The sequence below is a fragment of the Taudactylus pleione genome, unplaced genomic scaffold (genome assembly GCF_031769625.1).
Source record: "Taudactylus pleione unplaced genomic scaffold, aTauple2 ptg000282l, whole genome shotgun sequence".
NCBI lineage: Eukaryota > Metazoa > Chordata > Amphibia > Anura > Myobatrachidae > Taudactylus > Taudactylus pleione.
In genome coordinates, this window is record NW_028284684.1 from 12,659,688 (window position 1) to 12,684,776 (window position 25,089).

At 41.9% G+C, this 25,089-nt stretch overlaps 1 protein-coding gene across 1 annotated transcript in view; it reads right to left on the reverse strand.

The window, feature by feature from the left end:
* The window catches only part of AACS (acetoacetyl-CoA synthetase), a 172,885-nt gene that overhangs the window by 109,532 nt on the left and 38,264 nt on the right, over positions 1-25,089 (reverse strand). Inside the window, exons 2-4 of the mRNA XM_088482114.1 lie at positions 24,853-24,956; positions 17,188-17,308; positions 6,571-6,684 (exon numbers count right to left, since the gene is read on the reverse strand). Of these exons, the coding sequence (XP_088338240.1) occupies positions 6,571-6,684; positions 17,188-17,308; positions 24,853-24,956 (339 nt within the window). The remainder of the gene's footprint in view (positions 1-6,570; positions 6,685-17,187; positions 17,309-24,852; positions 24,957-25,089) is intronic.

Consider the following 25,089-nt stretch of genomic DNA (forward strand, 5'->3'; position numbering starts at 1 on the left):
ACATCAACAGTTTTATCAGTAAATAGATTTGTAATGGGGCTATTGTAATGAAATTTTCCCCAAATGTCAGCAACAACCCATGCAATCCACACATGCAAAGAAATCAAACCATAGATGTCCATAAATTAAGTTATGTGTAAAAAAAAGTATTGATCACGATTACTGAAATTTATTTAATACTTCGTACAAACGCCTTTGTTGGTAATGACAGTTTCTGATCTTTAGTTCTTTCCATAGATTTTCAATTGGATTCAAGTCAGGTGATTGGCTGGGCCTTTCTAGCAGCTTATTTTCTTTAAAGAGGAAGGGAGAAAGGTCCAAAGGCCGAATCCAAGACTCTATGATGGAGCACTCTTATAGCTAATCAGCATGTAATAAAATAGAACATTAAATTCAGACTAAAAAATGGACTTGCATAACAAACAAACACTAAACATTATGAGAGAAAGGTAATAAAGAAAGGGTGTGGGGGAGAAAAATTTCCCTGTGAAGGCGGCAAAATATAGGAAAGACAATACAAATTCACAAAAAATACACAATACTATACAGTATTGGTGTGACAAAGACAATGTATAAAATACACCCAGGTCGTTGAGTGTCAAAGGTTTACAATCAAATGTTAATACAATTGGAGAGATATAATGATATCACTTCAGCAAGCTAAACATATGATAAGAAAATCTCTAGATGTAATGGTAACAAAATCAAGTCCTGTAAATGGACCAATCACTATAGAGATATACCATATAGTACAGAAAGATGAAAAATGAGGGGTGTCAGAAATCCCGGTCTACTGCTTGCTATTATGCTTAAGTAGAGAATGGGAAGTGAGACCCTGTGTGTCACAGTAATCCCTCCAAATTAAAAGTAAGGTCACGACCCTGTAGCAGGCATTCATTTCAGTCCCCTCATTGTCATACTAAAATAGCATTGGACAAGAAAGGGGGAAATTACTGGGCTGCAGACGGGAGGTGATAAGAGTGTAAAGTCAAGGTATATCGTTGGTCAATATTTGCCTTATAAATACTCAAAGTAGGATGGTTATGGTAGTATTTATACCATATAGTATAGAAAGATGAAAGTACAGGGTGTGAGAAACCCGTTCCGTCAACGAGTTCTGCTGCTTCCCATCTTGCAAAAAGCAGAGGCTGGGAAGTGAGAGACCCGTGCTTCACAGTAACCACAGGAGAATACAGACAATATCAAGCCCCTTCAACAGGCATTCGTTTCTACCCCTTTATTGTCTTGCTAATTTAGCATTGGACAAAAGGAAAGAGGGAAATGACTGGGCTGTAGGCGGGGAGAGATAGGAGTGTATAGAGATAAATATACCCTTATTAGTATAGGTATGTGATCACATAAGATTGTTCTAAACCCAGTTGATATATAGTAACAGAGAACTTTATAGGTACTAAATGATAGGTAGCAGTCACCTTATAAGAAAAAAAGGGGGAGCACGAATAATAGTTGTACAATATGTGTCAAAATAATATACCTAGCTTAATTAGAGGCAATCAAAGAGTAAAATCTTGTCTATAGAGAAAGGTAAGATTGGCAGCTTGCCGGCAATATGTATCATGCAGCGCTCTTTATGTAACACTTATGAGGCAACAGAAGCCCTGATAAATGTATTAGTAAATTGCAATTGAACAAACAAATTTGCTGTTATAATATGGCAATATTTAGTAACAGGGGCTGTACCTGAGATGTTAAAACCGTAGACCAGGGGTTCCAAACCATGGTCCTCAAGGCACACTAACAGTCCAGGATTTAAGGACAGCCAAATTTGAGCACAGGTGACTTAATTAGCACCTCAGTTATTTTAACTTAACCATCTGTGCTTTAGCATGGATAACACTGAAACCAAGATTGTTAGTGTGCCTTGAGGACAGAGGTTGGGGGAATCACTGCCGTAGACGTTACATGAAAGGAAATTGCTCCAAAAAGAAATAAATAGTTAAATCCAAATACGACCTGTGTGTAGGGGCGTCCTACATTTTGCACATGCAGGGCACCCTGGGGATCGACGCACATTTCGCCTGAGTGGCTTGATCACTTAAGAGTCAGCTACAAATGAGTTGAAAGCTTCCACTGGTTATCTAGGGTTAGTGGACCAGTGAGGAAGCTGTAAAGAAAGATTGGCATTCGTACCAGCCAGTCAGCAATGGGCTCAGTTATGAGCAGACTGGCCCAATCAGATAGCGGGGTGAGTCAAAACGGAGGCTCGTGCAGCTGTGTTAACAGCTTGTCATGAGCTACTAGCCCTGTGCGAGAGGGAAGAATGTGAGTGACATCTTACAGCAGATTGCATATTGTGCTCCACGGACTATGTACATATGCCATTAGTGCACGATGTCCGTATAAAACGTATAGCTACAGGGTAAATTTAGAAAAAGGAAAAAGGGAGCAGGGAGGGAAAACAGAGACAGAATGGGAAGAAAGAGAAACATAATGCTAGTTTGGGACCTGAGTAAGTGCCTGTTATGACAGGTGTACGTTTGTAAATAGCAATGAAGCTTTTGATGGAGTGTTATGCTCAAGACTAATTACCCTTGTAGGTTAGAAGGAATCGGAGACTAAAAATGTGAGAAAATATACTGTAGAAATTAGATTCACTGTAATGCTATAATGCATCGTGCTATATAGTAAGGATTTAATCTAAATCCATATAACCTATCAAAAGTTGATCCTGTTTCTCAAAAGATGTGAATTACATCTAAAGATATTCGTACATTAGTCTCAGAGGTTGTAAAAAATCAATAGTAAATAAGAATGGTAATGTTGATGCACAATATAATTATGTAAAAGCTGAAAGCTAGATATAACAATAATAGCAAGGTGCTAATAAGTGCATAATATATATATATATATATAGCAATAAGCCCTATATAGGGCAAAAATCCAGCACACCTCTTGTAAAGAATAACATGAAAAAATATTTAATGTTTAAAAAGTCTATGGAGGCAATACATTTCCAAGATGTGCTGAGTATTACCTTATATTATACTGCTTTATGGCTTGCTACTATACCCTGATGGTGACTTTTTAAACATTAAATATTTTTTCATGTTATTCTTTACCAAGAGGTGTGCTGGATTTTGCTACAAATCCTGTGATCCGTGCACTCCTGTATAAGTTTTGAGTGCGACCTTACATTTGCCGCTATATATATATATATATATATATCTCCTGAATCAGTAGTGACCAGAGATTAAAAGGTACATGTGCTGTAGGTGCAAATGAGGAGAAGAAAGAGTTAGTAAATAGGGTGTAGCGCGATATATTATATATGAAGTCTATGAGATATCCTTCTGGGTCATATCATTTGCAAAGTAATATATTGTGGTTATAAGTAATCCTGTCCATAAAAAAGTAATTGAAACAGGATAAACTAATGTGAGATAAAATAAAGTAATAACGTGAGAAATATTGAGATGATTGTATAAAATACCTAGTTGCTATATTGTGGAAGTCACATAAGATAAAATTGAAAAGAAAAAATTTTTTGGTTTTGTTCTTATATGAGAAAAATCATAATTGAGTATGGTTATGTGGAGAAATACGATATTAACCTAAACATAGGTATAAGAAATCAAATCAGATAGGGAATAGATAATAACCTTTGGTCCATATTTTGAAACCAATGGGTCAGGAATGAACTATAACTGTTGTATTTGTTGAGGCCATGTGGAACCATGGTCCCCAACTTAAAGATCCATTCAGTTTCCTTCTTCAATAGGGTGTTGGTTAGGTCTCCTATTCGAATACCCATGTGGATTCTATCAAGACCAAAAGCTTTCAAGTTCCTGGGTTCCCCGTTATGTTTAAGATGGAAGTGTCGGGCTACTGACGAGATCTTCATCTTTGATAAATCTGTTTTAACGTTTCTGATATTTCCTTTGTTCTACAAGATGCGTACATTTGATTATAAACCTTTGACACTCCTGGGTGTATTTTATACATTGTCTTTGTCACACAAATACTGTATAGTATTGTGCATTTTTTGTGAATTTGTGTTGTATTGTCTTTCCTATATTTCGCCGCCTTCACAGGGAAATTTTTCTCCCCCACACCCTTTACTTTATTACCTTTCTCCCATAATGTTTAGTGTTTGTTTGTTATGCAAGTCCATATTTTAGACTGAATTTAATAAAAGTTATATTTTATTACATGCTGATTAGCTTATTTTCTTTCTCTGAAACCAATTGAGAGTGTCCTTGGCTGTGTGTTTGGGATCATTGTCTTGCTGAGATGTCCACCGTCGTTTCATCTTCAGCATTCTGGTAGATGGCAGCAGATTTTTATCAAGAATGTCTCAGTACATTTTCCATTCATCCTTCCTTCAAGTATATGAAGTATGCTAGTACCGTATGCTGAAAAACAGCCCAACACCATGATGTTCCCACCTCCAAACTTCACTGTTGGCATGGTGTTTTTGGGGTGATGTGCAGTGCCATTTCTCCTCCACACATGGTGTGTATTATGGAATCCAAAGAGTTACATTTTGGTCTCATCTGACCAGACTATGGGCCTGATTCAGAGCCGCTCGTAAGCGGCCGCTCGTTCGTTCCGAGCAATGTTAGCCCAACTGCGCATGCGTACGGATCGTTATACGCATGCGCTAACCAGTCAGTGCGGCCGAAATGCATGTGCTCGCAAAATAGCGAATGTCTGCTATTTTGAGTGACAGAAAGAGGCGTATGTGGGTGGTAACAGGGGAAGGTGCTTGAAAATGGGGAGTGGAAATCAGAACGCAGGCGTGCTTAAAGGTCAAAACGGGCGTTTTATGGGTGTGCATATTTAAAACAGCAGCGTCATTGACCTCGTCACTGAGTTATTTTATAGTCAGAACTGCTCGCAAAATTGTGGTAGCAAACACCAACCCCAAGAATAGCGAGCAGTTCATACCCTTGTCGATGTACTCGATTAATCTAATAAATAGCGGACATGACGTAGGATGCGAGCGGCCAGGGGGCGTATTTTTCCAAAAAACGAACGCAAGTTTTGTTCGCTCGTTCAGACATAGAGGCGTGAATAGACCGCAAACAGCGAACGGTTTATTTGAATAGCCACCCCTTGTTTTAGAACGAACGACCGCAAACAGCGAGTGGCTCTGAATGAGGGCCTATATTCTCCCAGTATTTCACAGGCTTGTCCAAATGTTGTGCAGCAAACTTTAAACGAGCTTCAACATGATTTTTCTTCAGCAATGGAGTCTTGCGTGGTGAGCCTGTATACAGGCCATGCCGGTTGAGTGCATTACTTATGGTTTTCTTTGACACAATTGTACCTGCTAATTCCAGGTCTTTCTGAAGCTCCCCACAAGTGGTCCTTGATTCTTGGACAACTCTTCTGATAATTCTTTTCACTCCTCTATCAGAAAGTTTGCAAGGAGCACCTGGTAGTGGCCGGTTTATGTTGAAATGATGTTCTTTCCACTTCCGGATTATGGCCCCACCAGCTCACTGGAATATTCAGAAGTTTAGAAATCCTTCTGAAACCAATGCCATCAATATGCCATTGCTGACAGGCACCTTTGCTACACCATCTATGGCAGTCCCCCAACCGATGTTAAGAAAACATCAGCAGCTGCAGTCTCAAAGAATCAATAGGTTCAACCATCGATGTAAACTATCGGCCATCGATGGTACAGCTGTCAATGGACATCATTACAGTATACCATAAAAAGTGCTATTTTTATGGTATTAAGGGCCTGATTCAGAGCCGGACGCTATTTGCGCTCGCTCGTTCAGAAAAAGGGGCCAGATATTTAATTAGAGCGCTCGCTCTTTGCGGTCTGTTGACGCCTCTATGTCTGAGCGAGCGAACGAAATATGTGCTCGCTATTTTGTAAAAACGCCCCCTGGCCGTTCGCATCATACGTCATCTCCGCTATTTATTAGATTAATCGAGTACATCGAAAGGCGTCTGAACTGCTCGCAGTGCTTGTGGTAGGATTTTCCTACCGCAATAATGCGAACAGTTCAGGCAAGAGACAACCAAGTGACGTGGCCGATGACGCAGCTTTGTTAATTATGCACACCCTTAAAACGCCCGTTTTGACCGTTTGGCACGCCTGCGTTCGGATCTCCACTCCCCGTTTTCAAGCACCTTCCCCTGTTACCACCCACAAACGCCTCATCCTGTCACTCAAATTAGCAGGCACTCGCTATTTTGCGAACACACGAATTCCGACCGCAATGACTGGTTGGCGCATGCGCATTACGGCCCATACGCATGCGCAGATGTGCGAACATCGCTCAGAGCGAACGAGCGGCCGCTTACGAGCGGCTCTGAATCAGGCCCCAAGTGTTTAAACATTTTTTTTTTTTATAAAAGTCGTGTTGGATAAGTTTTAAAACAATGTTCTGGACCTAATTCAATCATTAAAGAAAACAACAATTTCGGAGTGGTTTATGGAAAAAAAATATTAGCTAGTTAAGCGGTTGAGTGGAAAAATTGATAATCATTAGTTTTTCCTCTTTCAAATTTCTGTTCTAATCTTTTGTAAAGCATGTCTAAAAGTTAAAAAGAATGGGAAGCACAGTATAATTAAATCTGCACAATTACCAACAACACGGTCTCCCGTTTTGACTCCCATTTTTCTCATGGCAGAAGCATACAATGCAACGTCTCTTCTTAACTCTTCAAAAGTCACTTTGTCCACATTCTCCCTTCCTTCCCCTGTGGAAAATAATGATACAGCTCAGCAAAATAAGAAAAAACTTATTCTTGGCGCTAATTAAATAAAATTGTGAGAATATATTGAAAAATGACTCCACATATGTAAAAAGTATACGTGGGATTAATAGCAGCAGCTAGTTTTAAAGTAATTCATGAAAAAAACCTAATAAACAGAACCAACACAAACAAGTGAAACTGCGCTAATCAATACACAATACCCATATAAGAAAATATTAAATGCTGGTATGGCAGAATAAGTGACGGTCAAGACACACCGATAAAGGTAAAATACAGATTTAATACAATATATAAATATACAATATTAATAGGGTTAAATATAAAATCACTGTATTGCAATTGATAATAAATAATCCCAGTCACATACAGTCAGGTGCATAAATATTGGGACATTGACAGAATTTTCATATTTTGGCCTCTATTCACCACCACAATGGCTTTGAAATGAGACAAACAAGATGTGCTTTAACTGCAGACTTTCAGATTTAATTTGAGGGTAATTACATCCAAATCAGGTGAACGGTGCAGGAATTACAACGGTTTCTATATGTGCCTCCCACTTTTTAAGGGGCCAAAAGTAATGGGACAAACTAAACAATCCTAAATCTAACTTTCACTTTTTAATACTTTGTTGCAAATCCTTTGCAGGCAATTACAGCCTGAAGTCTGGAATGCATATAGATCACCAGACGCTGGGTTTCACCCCTGGTGATGCTCTGCCAGGCCTCTACTGCAAATGTCTTCAGTTCCTGCTTGTTCTTGGGGCATTTTCCCTTCAGTATTGTCTTCATCAAGTGAAATGCATGCTCAAATCGGATTCAAGTCAGGGGATTGACTTGGCCATTGCATAACATTCCACTTTTTAGCATTAAAAAACTCTTTGTTTGCTTTTGCAGTATGCTTCAGGTCATTGTCCATCTGCACTGTGAAGCGCCGTCCAATGAGTTCTGAAGCATTTGGCTGAATAGGAGCATATAATATTGCCCGAAACACTTCAGAATTCATTCTGCTGCTTTTGTCTGCAGTCACATCATCAATAAATACAAGGGAACCAGTTCCATTTGCAGCCATACATGCCCACGCCATGACACTGCCACCACCATGCTTCACTGATGAGGTGGTATGTTTTGGATCATGAGCAGTTCCTTTCCTTCTCTTCTCTTCCCATCACTCTGGTACAAGTTGATCTTTGTCTCATCTGTCCATAGGATGTTGTTCCAGAACTGTAATGGCTTTTTTAGATGTTGTTTGGCAAACTCTAATCTGGTCTTCCTGTTTTTGAGGCTCACCAATGGTATACATCTTGTGGTGAACACTCTATATTCACTCTTGTGAAGTCTTCTCTTGATTGTTGACTTTGACACATACACCTACCTCCTGGAGAGTGTTCTTGATTTGGCCAACTGTTGTGAAGGGGTTTTTCTTCACCAGGGAAATAATTCTTCTGTCATCCACCACAGTTGTTTTCCGTGGTCTTCCGAGTCTTTTGGTGTTGCTGAGCTCTCCGCTGCGTTCTTTCTTTTTAAGAATGTTCCAAACAGTTGATATGGCCACACCTAATGTTTTTGCTATCTCTCTGATGGGTTTGCTTTGATTTTTCAGCCAAATGATGGCTTGCTTCACTGATAGTGACAGCTCTTTGGATCTCATATTGAGAGTCGACAGCAACCGATTCCAAATGCAAATGTCACACCTAGAATCAACTCCAGACATTTTACCTGCTTAATTGATAATGAAATAACGAGGGAATAGCCCACACCTGTCCGTGAAATAGCTTTTGAGTTGATAGTCCCATTACTTTTGGCCCCTTAAAAAGTGGGAGGCACATTTAGAAACCGTTGTAATTTCTACACCGTTCACCTGATTTGGATGTAATTACCCTCAAATTAAATCTGAAAGTCTGCAGTTAAAGCACATCTTGTTTGTTTCATTTCAAAGCCATTGTGGTGGTGAATAGAGGCCAAAATATGAAAATGCTGTCAATGTCCCAATATTTATGCACCTGACTATATATACCCTAAAAAATGATAGTTCACGCTGGTAAAGAATAATATTATATGAGCCGTTTGTATAGTTGATCCCAATGATTTCAATGCATATATTAGAAATGGATGGAGACTCATATGGCAAAAAGGTGTTTGTGGAACTACAAGTCCCAAGGGTATATGAACAGTCACGGATCCAATGAATAATGGAAGCTGATGACTTTACCAGATGATCCGTATAAAGTGAAAAAAAAAGCCTCTACCTATTGGATATTTGAGCTGTCTGTTTTACCCTGAAAGACTTTCCCTGGTGTGCATATGGAGCTCACTGTACAGCGGTGCTGACTAAACCACTCGTCCATCTGTGCTGGAAGTGCTGCAGTGGTGGATGCCAATATAAGGATCAGCTCACCAAGTGGTTAACCTCACTGCATGTTGGACCTGGGAACCCTTCACTGTTTCCAGATTATCTGGTAAAATCATCAGCTTCCTTTATTCATTGAGGGTGGTAATGAAGAGGAGTGCCGATTTCAGAGTGTCTTCTGATGCATATTCACTGGCCTTGGCACCTTACTTGCATTGCACATTCTGAGAAACCTTAGGGTTACTCAGAATGTCCACTGCAAGTAAGGTGCCAAGGCCAGTGATGTTGCAGATTGTGATCCTATACTGGGTCTTCAGAAGCATGCAGCTGATCTGAGAAGGCATATGTGGACATCTCAATTCAAAAGAAGACACCTGCATCTTTTACATACCTTCTCAGATCCGCTGCTATCAAATCTAAATCAGGCCTAGAGTGTGTTGATGCTGATATAATGAACATGTTACTGTATTACTCCAGGAGGTAAATTTACTAAGATTCGCGTTGGTCCTGATTTGTCCCGTTTTTCAACTCTGATAGGATCGATCAAAAACGGCCGTTTTTTCCACTTTAAAAATTGGGAATTTACAAAGCTCCCGGTTTTGACAGGTCCAGATTTCACCGCCCGAATTTCTCTCCCGAACAAGCAGGCTGCACATATCAGTGAAATATATGAAGACTGTTTGTTTATTTTTTTTTCTATTTTAAGGGTTAATTTTACAGGAAAAAAAAATTTACGTGGGTTCCCCCCCTCCCCCCCAAAAGCATAACCAGCCCCGGACTGGTCAGCCAGGCCTGGTTCCAAAAATTATGGGGAACAAAACGAGTAGGGTTCCACCGTAATTTAGGAACCAGCACCAGGCTGCAGGGCCAGTTCTGGTTTGAAATATAGGGGGGCAAAAAAAATGCGTATGGTTCCCCCTATATTTAAAACCAGCACCTGACCCAAAACGACTGGGGTGTAATGCCACAACCCGGAGACCCTATTATCGGGTCTCCAGGGACAAAAGCATTCTCACCCCAAGTCGGTCAGGCCAAGCCAGGGATCTCAGGGGAGGTGGGGACCCCTGTAATAAAGGGGTCCCCTCTCTCCTGAACCCCAGGCTTGATCTGAATACCGGGGCTCTTCCCCGCACCCCTGGAGCGGTGGGTACGGGGCTAATAAAGTGAAGAATAGATTAAAACTATTCTATTTTACAGTGGGACTACAGGTGCCAGCATGCCTGCCCTTTGGCACTTGTGGAACTACAAGTGCCAACTGGCGTCCAGCACCTGTACACCCACTGTAAAATAAATAGTTAAGTAAAGGCACAACAAACACACACACCGTGATTAGTAAAGATTACACACATAATGGTAAATTCACAATTTAGGCAGAAAAAAGTGAAAAGTACTTCCGAATTGAGCCAATGGTGATATAACAGGATTTTGGTACTTACCGATAAATCCCTTTCTCCGATTCCACAGAGGACACTGGAGTTCAAGACAGTGGGGTATAGACGGTGGTAGAGCAGAGCTTGGCACTTTAAATAATTTAAAAGTGTGACTGGCTCCTTCCCCTCTATGCCCCATCAGCCCCAGTTTAAGAACTGAGCCCGAGAGGAGACGGAGGACAAGAGAAAAGAAAACGAGGAGAAGGAGAAGACCACAGAACGGAACAAGACCGACTGAATGAGAACAGTGGAACCCATAACAGGGAACCATGCAGTCACACAACCATAGAATGAACCCAACAAAACGTCAGGTACGCAGCGCTGGGCGGGCGTCCAGTGTCCCCTGTGGAATCGGAGAAAGGGATTTATCGGTAAGTACCAAAATCCTGTTTTCTCCTTCATCCACTAGGGGACACTGGAGTTGAAGACAGTGGGGACGTCCCAAAGCCAACCTCCTGGGTGGGAAGCGCGGAGAACTTGCTGACCCCTTGGCCAAACCGAAATAGGGACTGCCAAGAACAATAGGCCCAGCAGAGGCAGAGGATCAAGTGTCGTAGAGCACAGTAGACAAACACTACTCCTCAGGAGACAGTCACAGAAGAACTTCCACAGCGTACGCACAGCGGAAGCCAAAATGAACAGAACGGCTGGCGAGAAAACAATCACAGTTGAGAAGCGGCTGAAAATAGACCAAACCAGACAGCTGGTAGCAGAGAGCCCCAACAAGAATCCATAGGAGAAGGGCAGAAAACGAGAAAAACTCGTGAATCGTACTAGAGTCTGCACAGGAAACTGCAACAGCTGCAGACAGCAGAATCCCAGCACCGCTGGTCATAATCATATAGATAGAAGTATGACAATACCAATCAACAGATACAAAGTTGATCCTGTCCACAGACTCCCAATAAAGAGTATACTGGGAGGTCAAAGACAAGACCGAACAATCGCTTGGAACGATCCTTGAGGTCCCACTACAACAAAGTTGTGAACCAGCGGAAAGGTTATACCATAGAAGTCTCCAACGTGTGGCAGAGGCGAATGCGAGAGGATGGAGACTACAATTCCTTTCAGAGGGTCAGACAGCAGTATAACCCATACTGAAAACAGGGATAAAAAGACAACTTCCAACCTGATGGAAGTGCGTAGTCAGTACCAACTGCCGGCCCGAACATAGTGTGAAAACAACCAGGAACTTAGCAGTAAAGGAGCACGAATGTAGCCCCACCCAGGGAGAGCTACCAATATAGGGAAGCATCCCACACAGCAAGGCCAGGGCAGCAGGACAACCATGCAAGTACCCGTCAGGTACCTATTAGTGTGATAAAATATCAACATATACTGAACAGGAAAACCCAACCAGGCCCCCTGCGTGGAACATAGTGACTGTCACACTTATGTAAAGATGTGCACTAGCCCAGAGATGCGCTTTGGTCCATAACCCCAACAGATTCTAGTAGAATAGTGTCGCTAATCTCAATGTACAAACTATGCACCCACACACCAGGGAAACTCTAAAGTGTAGAGCCAACTGATTAAAAGAGCAGAGGGCTGCTAGGACAGCCGCTAGGCTCCGTATGGGAGATTAACGTTATGTATGTCAGGTTGCATGAAATAGGAGCATCTTCCTAGGCATTAGTGAGGTAAGCTCTTACCTGTGAGCGACCAGAAGCACTCTGGACGCTATGTAGAATGTCACTGACCTTTTATCACACAGCAACCCGCCATGTTAGGTATAAAGAGTAGCTTCAGTGGGCGAAGACCAATGCTCCACAGCACGGACCTTAGTCTGGAGAAGTGCAGTAGAAATTACTGTGGAAACTAATAAAATGTTAGTGGAGACAAGGTGGTCGTATAACAGGACTCTAAATTGAGCCTGTTCTGTGGGCGGCCCAAGGCCTCATGGTATGAATTGTACCTAAGGCCCTTTTGAGACTCATTTTATTGAGATATGCGACAAAAATATGGAGTACCGGAATAGATACTGAGAAGGGTACCTGTTCGGAAATATTAATACAAGTGCACCACTGTAGTTGTAATGAGAATAGATCCCCCGAATGGGGCGCGCCCCAGGACATGTATAGGGACCATACTGGAAGCAATGCCCAGGGAATTGTGACTATCACTATGTAAGCTGCAGAACATGATTCTAGTTTATAGAACCACCATATAATAGGAATGGATATAGCCTACAGCTTATGGTAAACCCAGACGGCTACGCATCCGTGGAATAATAGGTAAACCTAATGAATGTGGAAGTATAAACATTATATATTCACACACACACACACACACAACCCAATTTCTAGGGAGAGATAGTGTAAAGCGGAGTCATTGTACCAACTACCGCATCAGGAGCGTCCAGCCTCCAATCGTAGCATCTTTAATTATGCTAGTATGTTATGGTAAGGATAAGACGCGATATCCACATATGCATACGTGTACCTACATACAAGTTTAGTAGGCGACGATAATATTTAAAATAGAACCTGAGCATAATTAGCGCCATGGATGGACAAATTCACTCCAGCATGTATATATTCTAAAGCAGGGCTGGTATAAAATACTCATATATATATATATATATATACACATACACACACACACACATATTATATATATATACATACATACACACACACACATACTCACATATATATATACCGTGGCTTACCTCCACGCCGGGAGGCTGCTCATGTGGCCGTCATTCTGTTATGGCGTAGAGGCAAGATGTGTTAGCAGCGTGCTGTCCCAGACTGGTGTCGTTCCTGGGACTTCTGTTACTGGTGTACTCGCCTTATATATTATGAGCGTGCGTGCTTCAGGTGAGCTATTTTAGCTCCAGATTAACCCGTTTTTTGAAGAGGGAATCAAAAAGATCTCAGTTTAGGCAGAGTAGCTAGTACACCATGGAGTAACCTTCACAGGCTATGATATCAGGCCATTAGATTTAGCTAGGCACCCTTTGTTATAAAGCCAAGGGGAAGCCTGACAGTGGGTAATACCCTGCGCTGCAATGGCGGCACTGTGTCCCGTCAGCCCAGCGCCTCTAGCCGGGAATGTGCACCGGCTGAGTAACTGGCCCCTCTCAGAACCGCATAACGCGGTGTTATAGTGCAAACAGGGGTTTTAGGCTAGTTCCCATTCTGCTAACAACTAGCTATGCACAGTAGCTAGCACTATACAGAACTGGAAGGTTTTAAAACCAGCCTATAATGTAGTATATGTGCTGGCACCTATATAAGCCTACAGCACCTGATATTCCCAGGTGGTCTCCCATCGAAGTACTAACCAAGCCTGACCCTGCTTAGCTTCCAAAATCAGACGAGATAGAGCGTGTTCAGGGTTATGAGGCATAAGCCTGGGGATGGGACGCAATAATGTGCTAACCCTGGTTACGGGTAAGCTATAACCATAAGTTTTGGCCCCAGCAACCAGAACAATGACTAGTACAAGTACTATACATACTATATATCTTTAATTAGGTTAAGCCAGGTGCCCTTTATAGAACCAAGGGGAAGCCATGACAGGGGGTAACACCCGTTGCTTGCAAACTCCACACAGCTAGGACCACGGTGGGAAGAGAACCCACGACCTCACTGCTGCGAGGCAGCAACGCTAACCACTACACTGTCTGGCAAAATGGCGGGACCGTGTCCCGTCAGCACAGCGTATTTAGCTGGGAATACTCCTGTCATACAGTGACGGACATCCTATTATTTACTGAAGCACTCCCAAAAAGGGAGGGGTCTCGTAGGAAACCAGTGCTAAAGCACTCCCTGCAACGCAGACCTCACCGCTGTCAGCCTACTAACAGCCATGCTGGGGAAGGGGCAGGAGACCCGGACTCTGCCGATTTCAGCTATGGCGGGTCCTGTCTTCCAGCCTCTCTCCTGAGCAGAGGGGGCAGGGGGAGGGTGGGGGGGGGTGGGGGGGGAGTCAGCGCTTGCCCACCTGTGTTGGAACTGACTGCTGGCATTGCTCAGGCAGGATGTTCCAGAGCGTTGAACAGGGAAGCGGCATTATTACAGTGAGCCGCTTACTAACCTCAGGGATGCTGCTGCAGTGCAGACTAAATGAGGGGGGATCCCGTACAAAGGCGCAGCTGTGCTCATTAGCTCTAACCGCAGCGTGGCACGCGCTGTCCTTGAGCCCAGCGTTTTGGCCTTGGCCGGGTCGCCGCTAAGCCCCGCCCCCAACACCACATTAACGGCGGTAAATCAACCCCGTCTCGCTAACGGGGACTCTGCACTACAAGCGCTGTTATTTTCCAGCCTCTCTCTCTAGGCAGGCATAGCGCTGTGAGAGCCAGCGTCGGTGCTTCTTCAAATAAGCACCGGCACAGCAACCAACCGCTAAGAGCGCTGTACCGCGCTCTACAGCGGCTAATGAGCATAAGCCAGCGCTTTCATACAAGCACCAGCGCGGCAACTTAGAGCCGCGTTGAGCGGCTCCTTAAGCCCCGCCCCAGCCCCGTTATGCAGGGCTATAATAGCGGGGCTGCAGACTCCCGTTATGGTAGCAGTGGGATGCAGCAGTCTCCCTCCTTGCATATAGGAGCTTCAAAGGGGCCTCTTGCTTTATCCATCCCCTCATTTAAATAGGAGAGGGGGAACAGTGGCTAGGCTAAGCCAGAGACCCGGACGCTGACTGCCGAGTGCAGCAGCGGGTCTCATCAGCAGCTCCGACACTGCCTGTTTACTGGCAGGGGAAGGAGGCTGTGTAACAGCCGCGCAGCGCGCGCTGTCCTGAGCCCAGCATTTTCGCCCACCACTCCAGCTAGTCAGGAGTGGTGGGATATACTTACGGGCTGTTGCGGCCGGGATGCTGGGCTGAGGGGGCGGCGAGGAACCCGGACACATGCCGGTGTCAGCAGTGGCGGGTCCTCGCAGGGTCCGATGACTCCATCTGCTGGTGCCCCCTCCTCAGGGTCACCGGACACAGGCTGCAGTAGCCGTGTGGTGCCCTCCCGGCGGCTCCCCCGTAGCAGGCAGACTGTCACAGCAAGCAGTCTGCCTGTCCTCAATGCTTGAAAAATAAAAAATATGAAAAAGGCTGGAGACAGCCAGATGTGCGACCGGCTCTCTCGGGCACATTCTAAAAACTGAGGCTGATGGGGCATAGAGGGGGAGGAGCCAGTCACACTTTTAAATTATTTAAAGTGCCAAGCTCTGCTCTACCACCGTCTATACCCCACTGTCTTGAACTCCAGTGTCCCCTAGTGGATGAAGGAGAAAATTTCTATTGTTCAAAACGGACGAATTTGCGGCATTAAACCACCCGCTTTCAACCCCAAAAGATATAGAAATCACCCGACTAGTGATAGTGAATTTCCGATTTGAAAAAAAGTGATATTTTCACCTGAGAATGCAATTGGGAAAACACGATTCTCAGTAAATTTACTCCCAGTTCTGAGAATATGTGTCCTAACAGTCTTCACTCAAGCTGATGTAATAAGTCCCTCATCAACATCCACAATGTTACTTACATGTATAACATCTTGGCCACAAGAAATAGATCCAACACAAAATTGAACTTACTATAAATTGTTTAAATAAGTCAACATGTGGAAACTGCATATGGTAGACATACTGCACATGAATGTTCTCTATGGACAGATAAAAACGTATTAGGGTTTGCTACTACATCCCATGTGTCTGCTCTCAGTCATATTCTTATACCGGGATGCTGACATAATCCCGGCCAGTGGGTTGCCAGCGCTGGAATCCCGACACCTGTCGGAGTCCCAGCATCGGCATCCTGAAGGTAAATAATGGGTTTAGGGGAAGGATTAAGGTTAGGGGTAAGAGTTAGGCACTAGGAGGAGGGTTAGATATAGGGGGTGAGGGAGGTGTTAGGTTTAGGCACTAAGAGGGGGGGGGGGTTTAGGGGATAGGAGAAGGGTTAGGATACCTAATCCTGTTAGGACGCCAGTGTCTGGTTTTTGACCGCTGCGATCCAGAGCGCCGGCATCCCGTACCCAGCTCCTTATACCTCCTGCATCTGACACACCCCTAATGATGAGCTCTTTCTCTTTCACAATGGCATCATGCCCAGTCTCTGTCACTATGTCATGCCCCCAAGCAACTGTATTATAAAAGGATTACCCTCCAATAATTAGATATAATCAATTAGTAAACTTTGCAATCAGCCTGATTAACAACAGAGAGAAGATGTAAAATCCTGTATATTATATATAGGAAAATGCACTCCCTACTGCAAGTTATATAGAGAATAGAAGACCTCAAGCAGTCTGACTATAAAAATGTACAAGGTTGTAGGTTGAGTGATTGTCACAGAAGTCCAAGGTGACTTCTAATAACTTTGCAGTATTTACAGTCATACAAGTCTTCCTAAAGAAAACAAATTATGTCAGATCTCACCGTTTATACATGTATAGGCTACTGTAAATAATATTTATATAAACATCATGTATGTATTATAATCTAAATATATGATTGAGCAGATCTCCTGATATTTACACAAAACCCATATGGAGAGGAAATAAACTTAGAAATTTTCAATCATTTTTGGAAAAAGAGCTTAAAAATGAGGATCCACTTCTCTACAAGGCTGGACCCCCTGCGCCAGTCATGCAGCTGCAGACTGACTTCCATAATGTGCTCTCCTCTTATCCCTACATTTATTCTCATATGTTCAAGAGAAAAAAGCTCAACAAAATGATATAAGTATAATAGTTAACACTTACTTGCAGCATACAGAGCAATTTTGTCATTTTCCTTGTGCTTTAGAAGGTTCTCTGCATAATTCAAATTACTCCCGGGAAACCACTCTGGAACATCAGCAATCCCTTTGGATCGGTCAACTACCTGCAAAAAAACATGGAAGAATAAACAAAAAAATAAAAAGTTAAAGCTTGCAATTAAATCAGAAAAGGATCGGTTTGTGTAGATCAGTGATTTTGAACTTTTTTAACTCGAGGCACACTACGCAAGATCTTAAAATTGCCAAGGCACACCATCCGGCGATGCGCCATGCGCGACCCATGAAAAAAACATACATAAAAACACACATAAAAATACACACACATTGGCCTCCACAGGAATAAAACCCTCACAGGAATGAAATGCAATACATTGCTCCCCACAGGAAAGTTAAAAAAAAATATAAATACATTGCTGGCCCCCAAAGAGAAAAAAAAACCCACATTCTCCCCCCCCCCCCAAAAAAAAGGCTGGCTGGCCGCGGGGCGGCTGGGGGTGCGGGTAGAGCTGTTAGCCGTGGGGCTGGCTGGTGAGGCAGGCAAGCAGGCTGGCTGGTGGCCGCAGGGGTGGCTTGTGAGGCAGGCAAGCAGGCTGGCTAGCGGTGCTGATGGAGCTGGTGGCTAAGGGGCTGGCTGGCTGGTGAGGCAGGCAGGCAGGCTGGCAGTGCTGGTGGCAGCAAGCAGACTGGCTAGTGGTGCTGATGGAGCTGGTTGCCACGGGGCTGGCTGGCTGGTGAGGCAGGCAGGCTGGCTAACTGGGGGTGCTGGTGGCCTTATGCAGGGCATCTCTAGGGGCCGCAGGTCTGGCAGGTGGACAGGCTGGCTGACTGGAAATGCGGCGTATGTGACCTGTGATGTCACGCCGCTGCGTCTGCATAGGTGATGGCCCAGGCACACCTGACACTCCCAGAAGAGCTCAGTACTGCCCAGTCCAGTACAAAGATCTGACTGCAGGGCACACTTAACAACCGCTCGCAGCACACTAGTGTGACGCGGGACAGCGGTTCAAAAACGCTGGTGTAGATAAACAATTACAAGACATAAGCAAAATAATTCATTTAAAAATACTCTATGCAAAAACTTGAGATATGGGGCCAAATGTGGTTAATGCAAGAAGCACTTTTTTGTTTTTGTTTTTTATGGATTTGTATGTACTAATTACTATTGATACCTGCTGGTTCACAGAAAAGTGAATAAATAAATAATCAATCTGCAAACCAAACGAACAAATAAAAAGGAGGTATGTAAATACTTAAATAAAAAAGAAGAAAAGAGGATGAGTTACTTTGAATAGAAATGAAGATAAAATAAAATAAAACAACAAAAACGAAATGTGGCTAGTTCAAAATTAATTGAAAATGATAAAGTACCAGTGATATTTAAGCATTAATGTTTACACTCCTTTTGTGGGAATGATAGGTGCCCGCTGCTTTGGTGCAGTGCAAACGGGTAACTGTCCCTATCTTACCCTAAAAGCGGTGTTGTCCTTTGTTGCTGGTGAACATGTGCCGCTTGATGCTGTACTCGCTCCCACTCTGCTGTCAGCGGACTGTACCCAGTCTGTTAGCGGGGGTTGCAGCTCAGCATGCAGCAATCTCCGCTGTGCTTCCGGCAATCTTTCTGGCCTCTGGCTCTATTGATGAAAGGTGGCTGGTGGCTTGTGTAGTGGTCTGGGCTCCAACATGTTTCGTCCACGTGGGGGACTTTTTCAAGGAAGCCAAGCTGTTGGTCGTTGCTTTCATTTATACTATGCTGATTGCACCAATTACTGCAAGTTAATGCAGCTGTGTGCTAGATTTTTTTTTTTTAGAAAAAAACTTTATTAGAAAAAAACTATATATCAGCATAATTGCTGACTAAATGAAACTAATAATTAAAAATAGCATAATGCTTATATAGATAAATGAATTGGTAACGAAAAGTTTGATAATGGTATAGATAAAAAATAAGATATCTATGTAAAAATTAAAATAAATAGAAAAATGGAAAATGAAATTTGGAAATACATATAAAAAAATGAAATGTAAAGAAATAAAATAGAATGATAAATAGTGGACCACAGGATGTATAAAAACAGGTTATTAAGCACTAGTTAAAAATGAACTCAGTTCAAAATCTATATTGAGTCCTCCGGGATGCAAAGTTTTCAGTTCATAAATCCATTGTGTTTCTTTTTTGTACATTCGTTGTATAAAATTCCCCCTCTCCAATCTTCTTCTATTTTCTGTATAGCCATGAATCTTAACCCCTTAGGATTACTGTTGTGTTTAATGAAGAAATGGTCAGAGACGCTGTGTGTTCTTAAGCCTTTCCTGATGTTATTGATATGTTCACATATTCTAATTTTGAACTTTCTTTTCGTGCGGCCCACATACTGAAGTCCAGAGTCACATTGTAGCAAATATATTACTCCTTCTGTATTGCAAGTTAGATGTTCTTTCACCGTATATTCCTTATTTGTTACTTTTGATGGGAAACTGTGTATCCCTTTAGTTGTTACCTTTTCCAATGTTGTACATCCTTTGCAGTGGTTACAATGGAAGAATCCCTTGCTGCCATTGTTTGTGCTTGGTTCTGCTAGCGGGATGTAGCTTGCAGTAAAAGCTGTTTGCAATGTGTTGGCTCTTCTATAAATTGTTCTCGGTTTTGGAGGAATTATTCCTTCTAACAATGGATCTGTTTTGAGGATATGCCAATGTTTGTGTAGAATATTTTCCAATGCTTTTGTATTACTATTATATCTGGTTATGAAAGTCATCTGTGATGTGACATCCTTTTTGGATGTCTTATATTTGATGAGGTCACTTCTATTTTTTCTGTGGGTTGCTTTAAGACTGTTTTCTAGCAGGTCCTTGTTATAGCTTCTGTCTTCAAATCTTTCCTTCAGTTTCTCACTTTGTATCGCAAAATCCGTATCTTTAGAACAATTCCTCCTCAATCTCTGGAATTGACCACCTGGTATGTTGGCCATCCATTTTGGATGATGATTGCTTGTTGCTAGCAGAAAATTGTTACAGTCCACTGGTATCAAATAAGTTTTAGTTTCAATCTTTCGGTTTTCTATAAAGATTTCCAGATCCAATAAATTGATGGAGTGTTTACTGTGAGTAGATGTAAATTCCAAATTTAGATCGTTGTAGTTTATATACAGCAGGAATTTTTCTAGGTCCTCTTGATTGCCATCCCATATCATTAGTACATCATCTATATATCTAATCCACATATGAATGTTAGATCTGTATGGGTTATTGACACGAACAAATTCGCATAGCTTGGTGCGAATCGACTACCCATAGCAGTCCCAGTCAGTTGTTTATAGTAATTACCCTCATACCAAAAGAAATTGTGTTCTAGTATGAATTCTATGCAGCTCATAATAAAGTTTGTTTGGCTATTTGGGATGTCCGGCTGGTTACATAAATAATGGTAGGTGTGGGCACAACCATCAGCATGTCTTATACAGGTGTAAATTTACACGTCACACGTTACTAGTGTGAACGAATCCTGCCACGTGATGTTGGCTAATTTCTGTAATGTTGCTGTGGTGTCCTTAATGTAACTTTCCTGTTCCGCTACAAGTGGTTGCAAATAGTAGTCCACATAGCCAGAAAGATTAGATGTCATTGATCCTATACCAGATACTATTGGACGTCCCGGAGGGTTCTCTCGGTCTTTGTGTACTTTAGGAATCTGGTAGAACACTGGTATTCTTGGTGTGGATGTATTGAGGAAGGCAAATTAATTTTTAGTTAATATTTGTAAATGTTGACCTTCTTCCAGAAGTTCGGTGAGTACTTTAATATATCTGTCTGTTGGATTCCCTTCTAGTTTTTGGTATGTTGTGGTGTCTGCAAGTAGTCTTTCCGTTTCTAGTTTGTAATCTGTAGTGTTCATGTCGATGACCAGACCCCCACCCTTGTCTGCTGTTTTAATTACAATTTCTTTGTTATTTTTCAGTTCTTCTAGGGCGTTTTTTTCCTCTTTCGTGAGGTTCATCTTAATTTTGGGTTTTTCTGGCAGCATATCGATATCTTTTTCCACTAGTTTCTGAAAGGTTTCCAAGCTTGATCCTTTTACATGGTATGGAGTAAAGTGACTCTGTGGCTTCAAATGAGTATGCTTGAATTCTGAGTTACTGTAATTGGGTATTAGTGTCTCGTTTCTTAAAGATGGTTCCTTGGCATAATATTTCTTTAGACAAGCTTTGCGTATGAATTTGTGCAGATCTATATACATTTCAAATTTGCTTGGTTTTGATTGTGGTGCGAACTTTAAACCCTGTTTGAGTAGACTCAAAGTTTTAATTTTTACATAGATATCTTATTTTTTATCTATACCATTATCAAACTTTTCGTTACCAATTCATTTATCTACATAAGCATTATGCTATTTTTAATTATTAGTTTCATTTAGTCAGCAATTATGCTGATATATAGTTTTTTTCTAACTCATCCTCTTTTCTTCTTTTTTAATTTTATTTAAGTATTTACATACCTCCTTTTTATTTGTTCGTTTGGTTTGCAGTTTGATTATTTATTTATTTATTCACTTTTCTGTGGACCAGCAAGTATCAATAGTAATTAGTACATACAAATCCAAAAAAAAAAAAAAAAAGCGCTTCTTGCATTAACCACTTCTACACTATTTTGAGTAGTGACAACAGAAGCAGCTATAAATTTCACAGGTGCGCTACTGGATTATCAACCAGGACTATGGGGCCAAATGTAATAGGGTGAGTTTAGAAAATGTGAGAGTTTAGCAGTAAACTCTCACATTAGTCAAGTTTTATCTTCAAAATGGGAAACCATCTGGATGAGATATTTAGAACGTGAGCTTTTTTTTTTGAGTCTGAAAAACATGCCAGCTTTTTCTGTTGCTTTGTTCTCTGACTCTATTACATTGGCTGAGTTTAAAAAAAACACATTTTCTAAACTCTCACCCCAACTAGAAGAGTTTGCAAGGACTACATAATTTAGATCGATGCTGTCATAAGCAGAGTATTATTACTTAATACACCAATGTGAACAGACGCAGGAGTTGTATCAAAATTATTGGGCCAGATGTAATGGGTTGTGATTTTAGTGCTAAACTCGCATTTTTATTTTTTTTTACACCCTCACAAATGTAATAGGGTGCGACGTGTAAAAACTTGCAGATTTCTAGCTTATCTATAACTCGCAAAAAACAATCTCGCATCCATATGGTTTCCCAATCACAAGATAGAACTCAGGAAATGTAATGGGATGTGAGTTTGAAACTCGCATCCGCAACCATACCAAAAATCGAAACAATAGACCAGGCTCAGATAGGAGAGTCCATATCCATGAGATACGTGCATATTTCTGTGTGTTTAAATAAAAAAAAATTTCCCTTTCAACAGGTCCCCCGGCAAAAACATTACACCTGATCGCTGGTCAGCCCAGGCCGGTGATGGTGGGGACACCCCCCAATAAAGGGGTCCCCCTCTCCAGGTGCAGGATTGATTGTGTATAGTGTGTAAAAAATGGATGAACTAATATTGTTTTTTGCTGGAAAACTACAGGTCCTGGCAAGCCTCCCCCACATGCTGGTACTTGGAGAACCACAAGTAACAGCATGCAGGGCATTAAGGGCCCACTGATACCTGTAGTTCACCTGCAAAACAAAAATATTAAAAACACACACAAGACACACACACACCGTGACAGTAAAGTTTTATTAAAGCATACATGCAAACTCTCATTCACGCATACTCACCTAGAATCCCTGTAGTCAATCACATCCCCTTGTCCAGTAGAAATCCACGAAACCTGTAAAAAATAAATAAATTCAATACTCACCTCTTCCTTACTTAGATCACATCCTTTTTGGCCCATTTAGGCATCCACAGGGTTAAAAACAAAAAAACGAAATACCCGAATCCAGCACAGACTGGAGGAAGGGTATGTGTTTACACATACCCTTCCTCAGCGCGAATGACAGGGACCCGCGTGACCACTGTCAATACAGGAGCCACCAGCCAATCAGCCGGCGCCTCCGTAGGAGCTGCCTGTTGATAGGCTGTGTACGGTCAGCCTGTCTCACACTTTCCCCCAAAGACTTCAATGGTGGGAAATCTCTGTTGAAGTCTATGGTGGGAACCATTGTTGCCTTTGATGGTAACCGCAAGTTTCACCTCAAGTATGCGTTTCATTCACTCACCATTTGCGTCTATAAAGAGATCCGTGCAACCCAAAATCAGCACCTTACAATGGTACTCAAAATTAGGTTTTACAGTTCTTTATTACATAACCGTAAGAGACTAGAGACTCCCAGGCTCCGGCTAATTGAGTGACTGTTATTAGAGCTTTGCGCGCAATGTAGAATTTTGACAAAAAAAAGTATATTTTTATCTAAGATTCCTTTCATGCAGTTCCAAACTAAACCAATTCAAAGTAAAGTAAAAAAAATATTTCCTTTAAAAGGTTATTTAAGGTACCATGTATAATATAGGTAAGACTGAGCATATTTATTATGTTTTTGTTTCAAAATGTTGCTCAAATATTGTCCTGGCAGTTATCCATCAGGCTTAATTAAGGGCTGTATATGTGTGTTTTACAAGTCAATCTGTTTGCATTGGAGCCTCTGCACAAGGGAGGTGAGTGCATTTTAACTGTAATTCAATATAGTTTAAAGCATATATCAGTGGTTCCCAAACTGACCCGTGGCACCCTTGGCAGGGGTGCCAAGGGTCAGTGGTCCAAGACCAAATTAAATTATTTATGGTCAATGTGAATGGCAACCACCAACATTGGTTTTGCTCATCATACAATATCTGGACAAGCAGAAGAGCACCCCTCTCCACCACCACATAACTATTGTTTCTCAATTGGCTTAGGGGTGCGTAAGATCAACAGTTACTTATCACCCTATCAACGTAAGGATGATAGGGTGATAAGGTCAACAGTTAAAATATTGACAATAAATAAAGAAATGTCGACAGTCAAAAATAAAATGGGGTCCCCCCTCCAAGGAGTTGTATGGCAGGGGGACCCGATGTTGTGTTTCTCTGCTGTAGCATTACCCCCTAGCTGGTGGTTATGGATTTGAGGGAGGACTCACGCATTTTTTAAAAGTAACTATTTCGCCGCTTCTGGCAGTGTCTAAACTTGTGGCTCTCGCAGGCATCTGAGCCGCCAGCTTTTAGCAGCAGCTGTATTATTTATTGACATTTTTGACTGTTGACATTTCACTGTCTACATATTAATATTCTACATTATGTCCATGTTGATATTTTGACAGTCTACATATAGTACATGACGATATTTTGGTTGACCAAATATTGTACCAGTTGACATTATGGTGCCTATATTTTCAATGTCTAAATCTTACTTGTCTAACATATATACCCAACCCGCATAAAAAAAACAAATTAAAAAAAAAAACATTGTTGCCATATTTGTTAGATTTTTATTTATGACCCTAAACACTCCCCCACCAAGTTTGCTAGTCATGCAAGAAAAATGCAGAGTATGAACACAATGTAGTTCCCTGTCACATGAAAGTGTTTTAGCACTCAAAGCCTGAATTGCTTACATGAATATAGATTTCATTGTTGTATTTTCCTGCCAGAGGGCAACATTTTTCTTAAAATGGTTCAGAAGAGTAGAACAGGTGTAACAGAGAACATACCTCATCATACATACGTGAGAAGACTATGCCACTGAAGTCCCAAAATTCTCCCCAAAATTCTGGATAGCATTCCACAGACCACTGATACAGATCATTGTAATTGGCTGCAAAAAAGAGATAATTAAACCTTAATTGTCAAGTGAACAAGATTCCTAAGATTACCACATACAAGAGTACAAATCATACCACAGGAAACCGTTAGGTACATGCATGAGAAAGCTATGAAATGTGAACGCA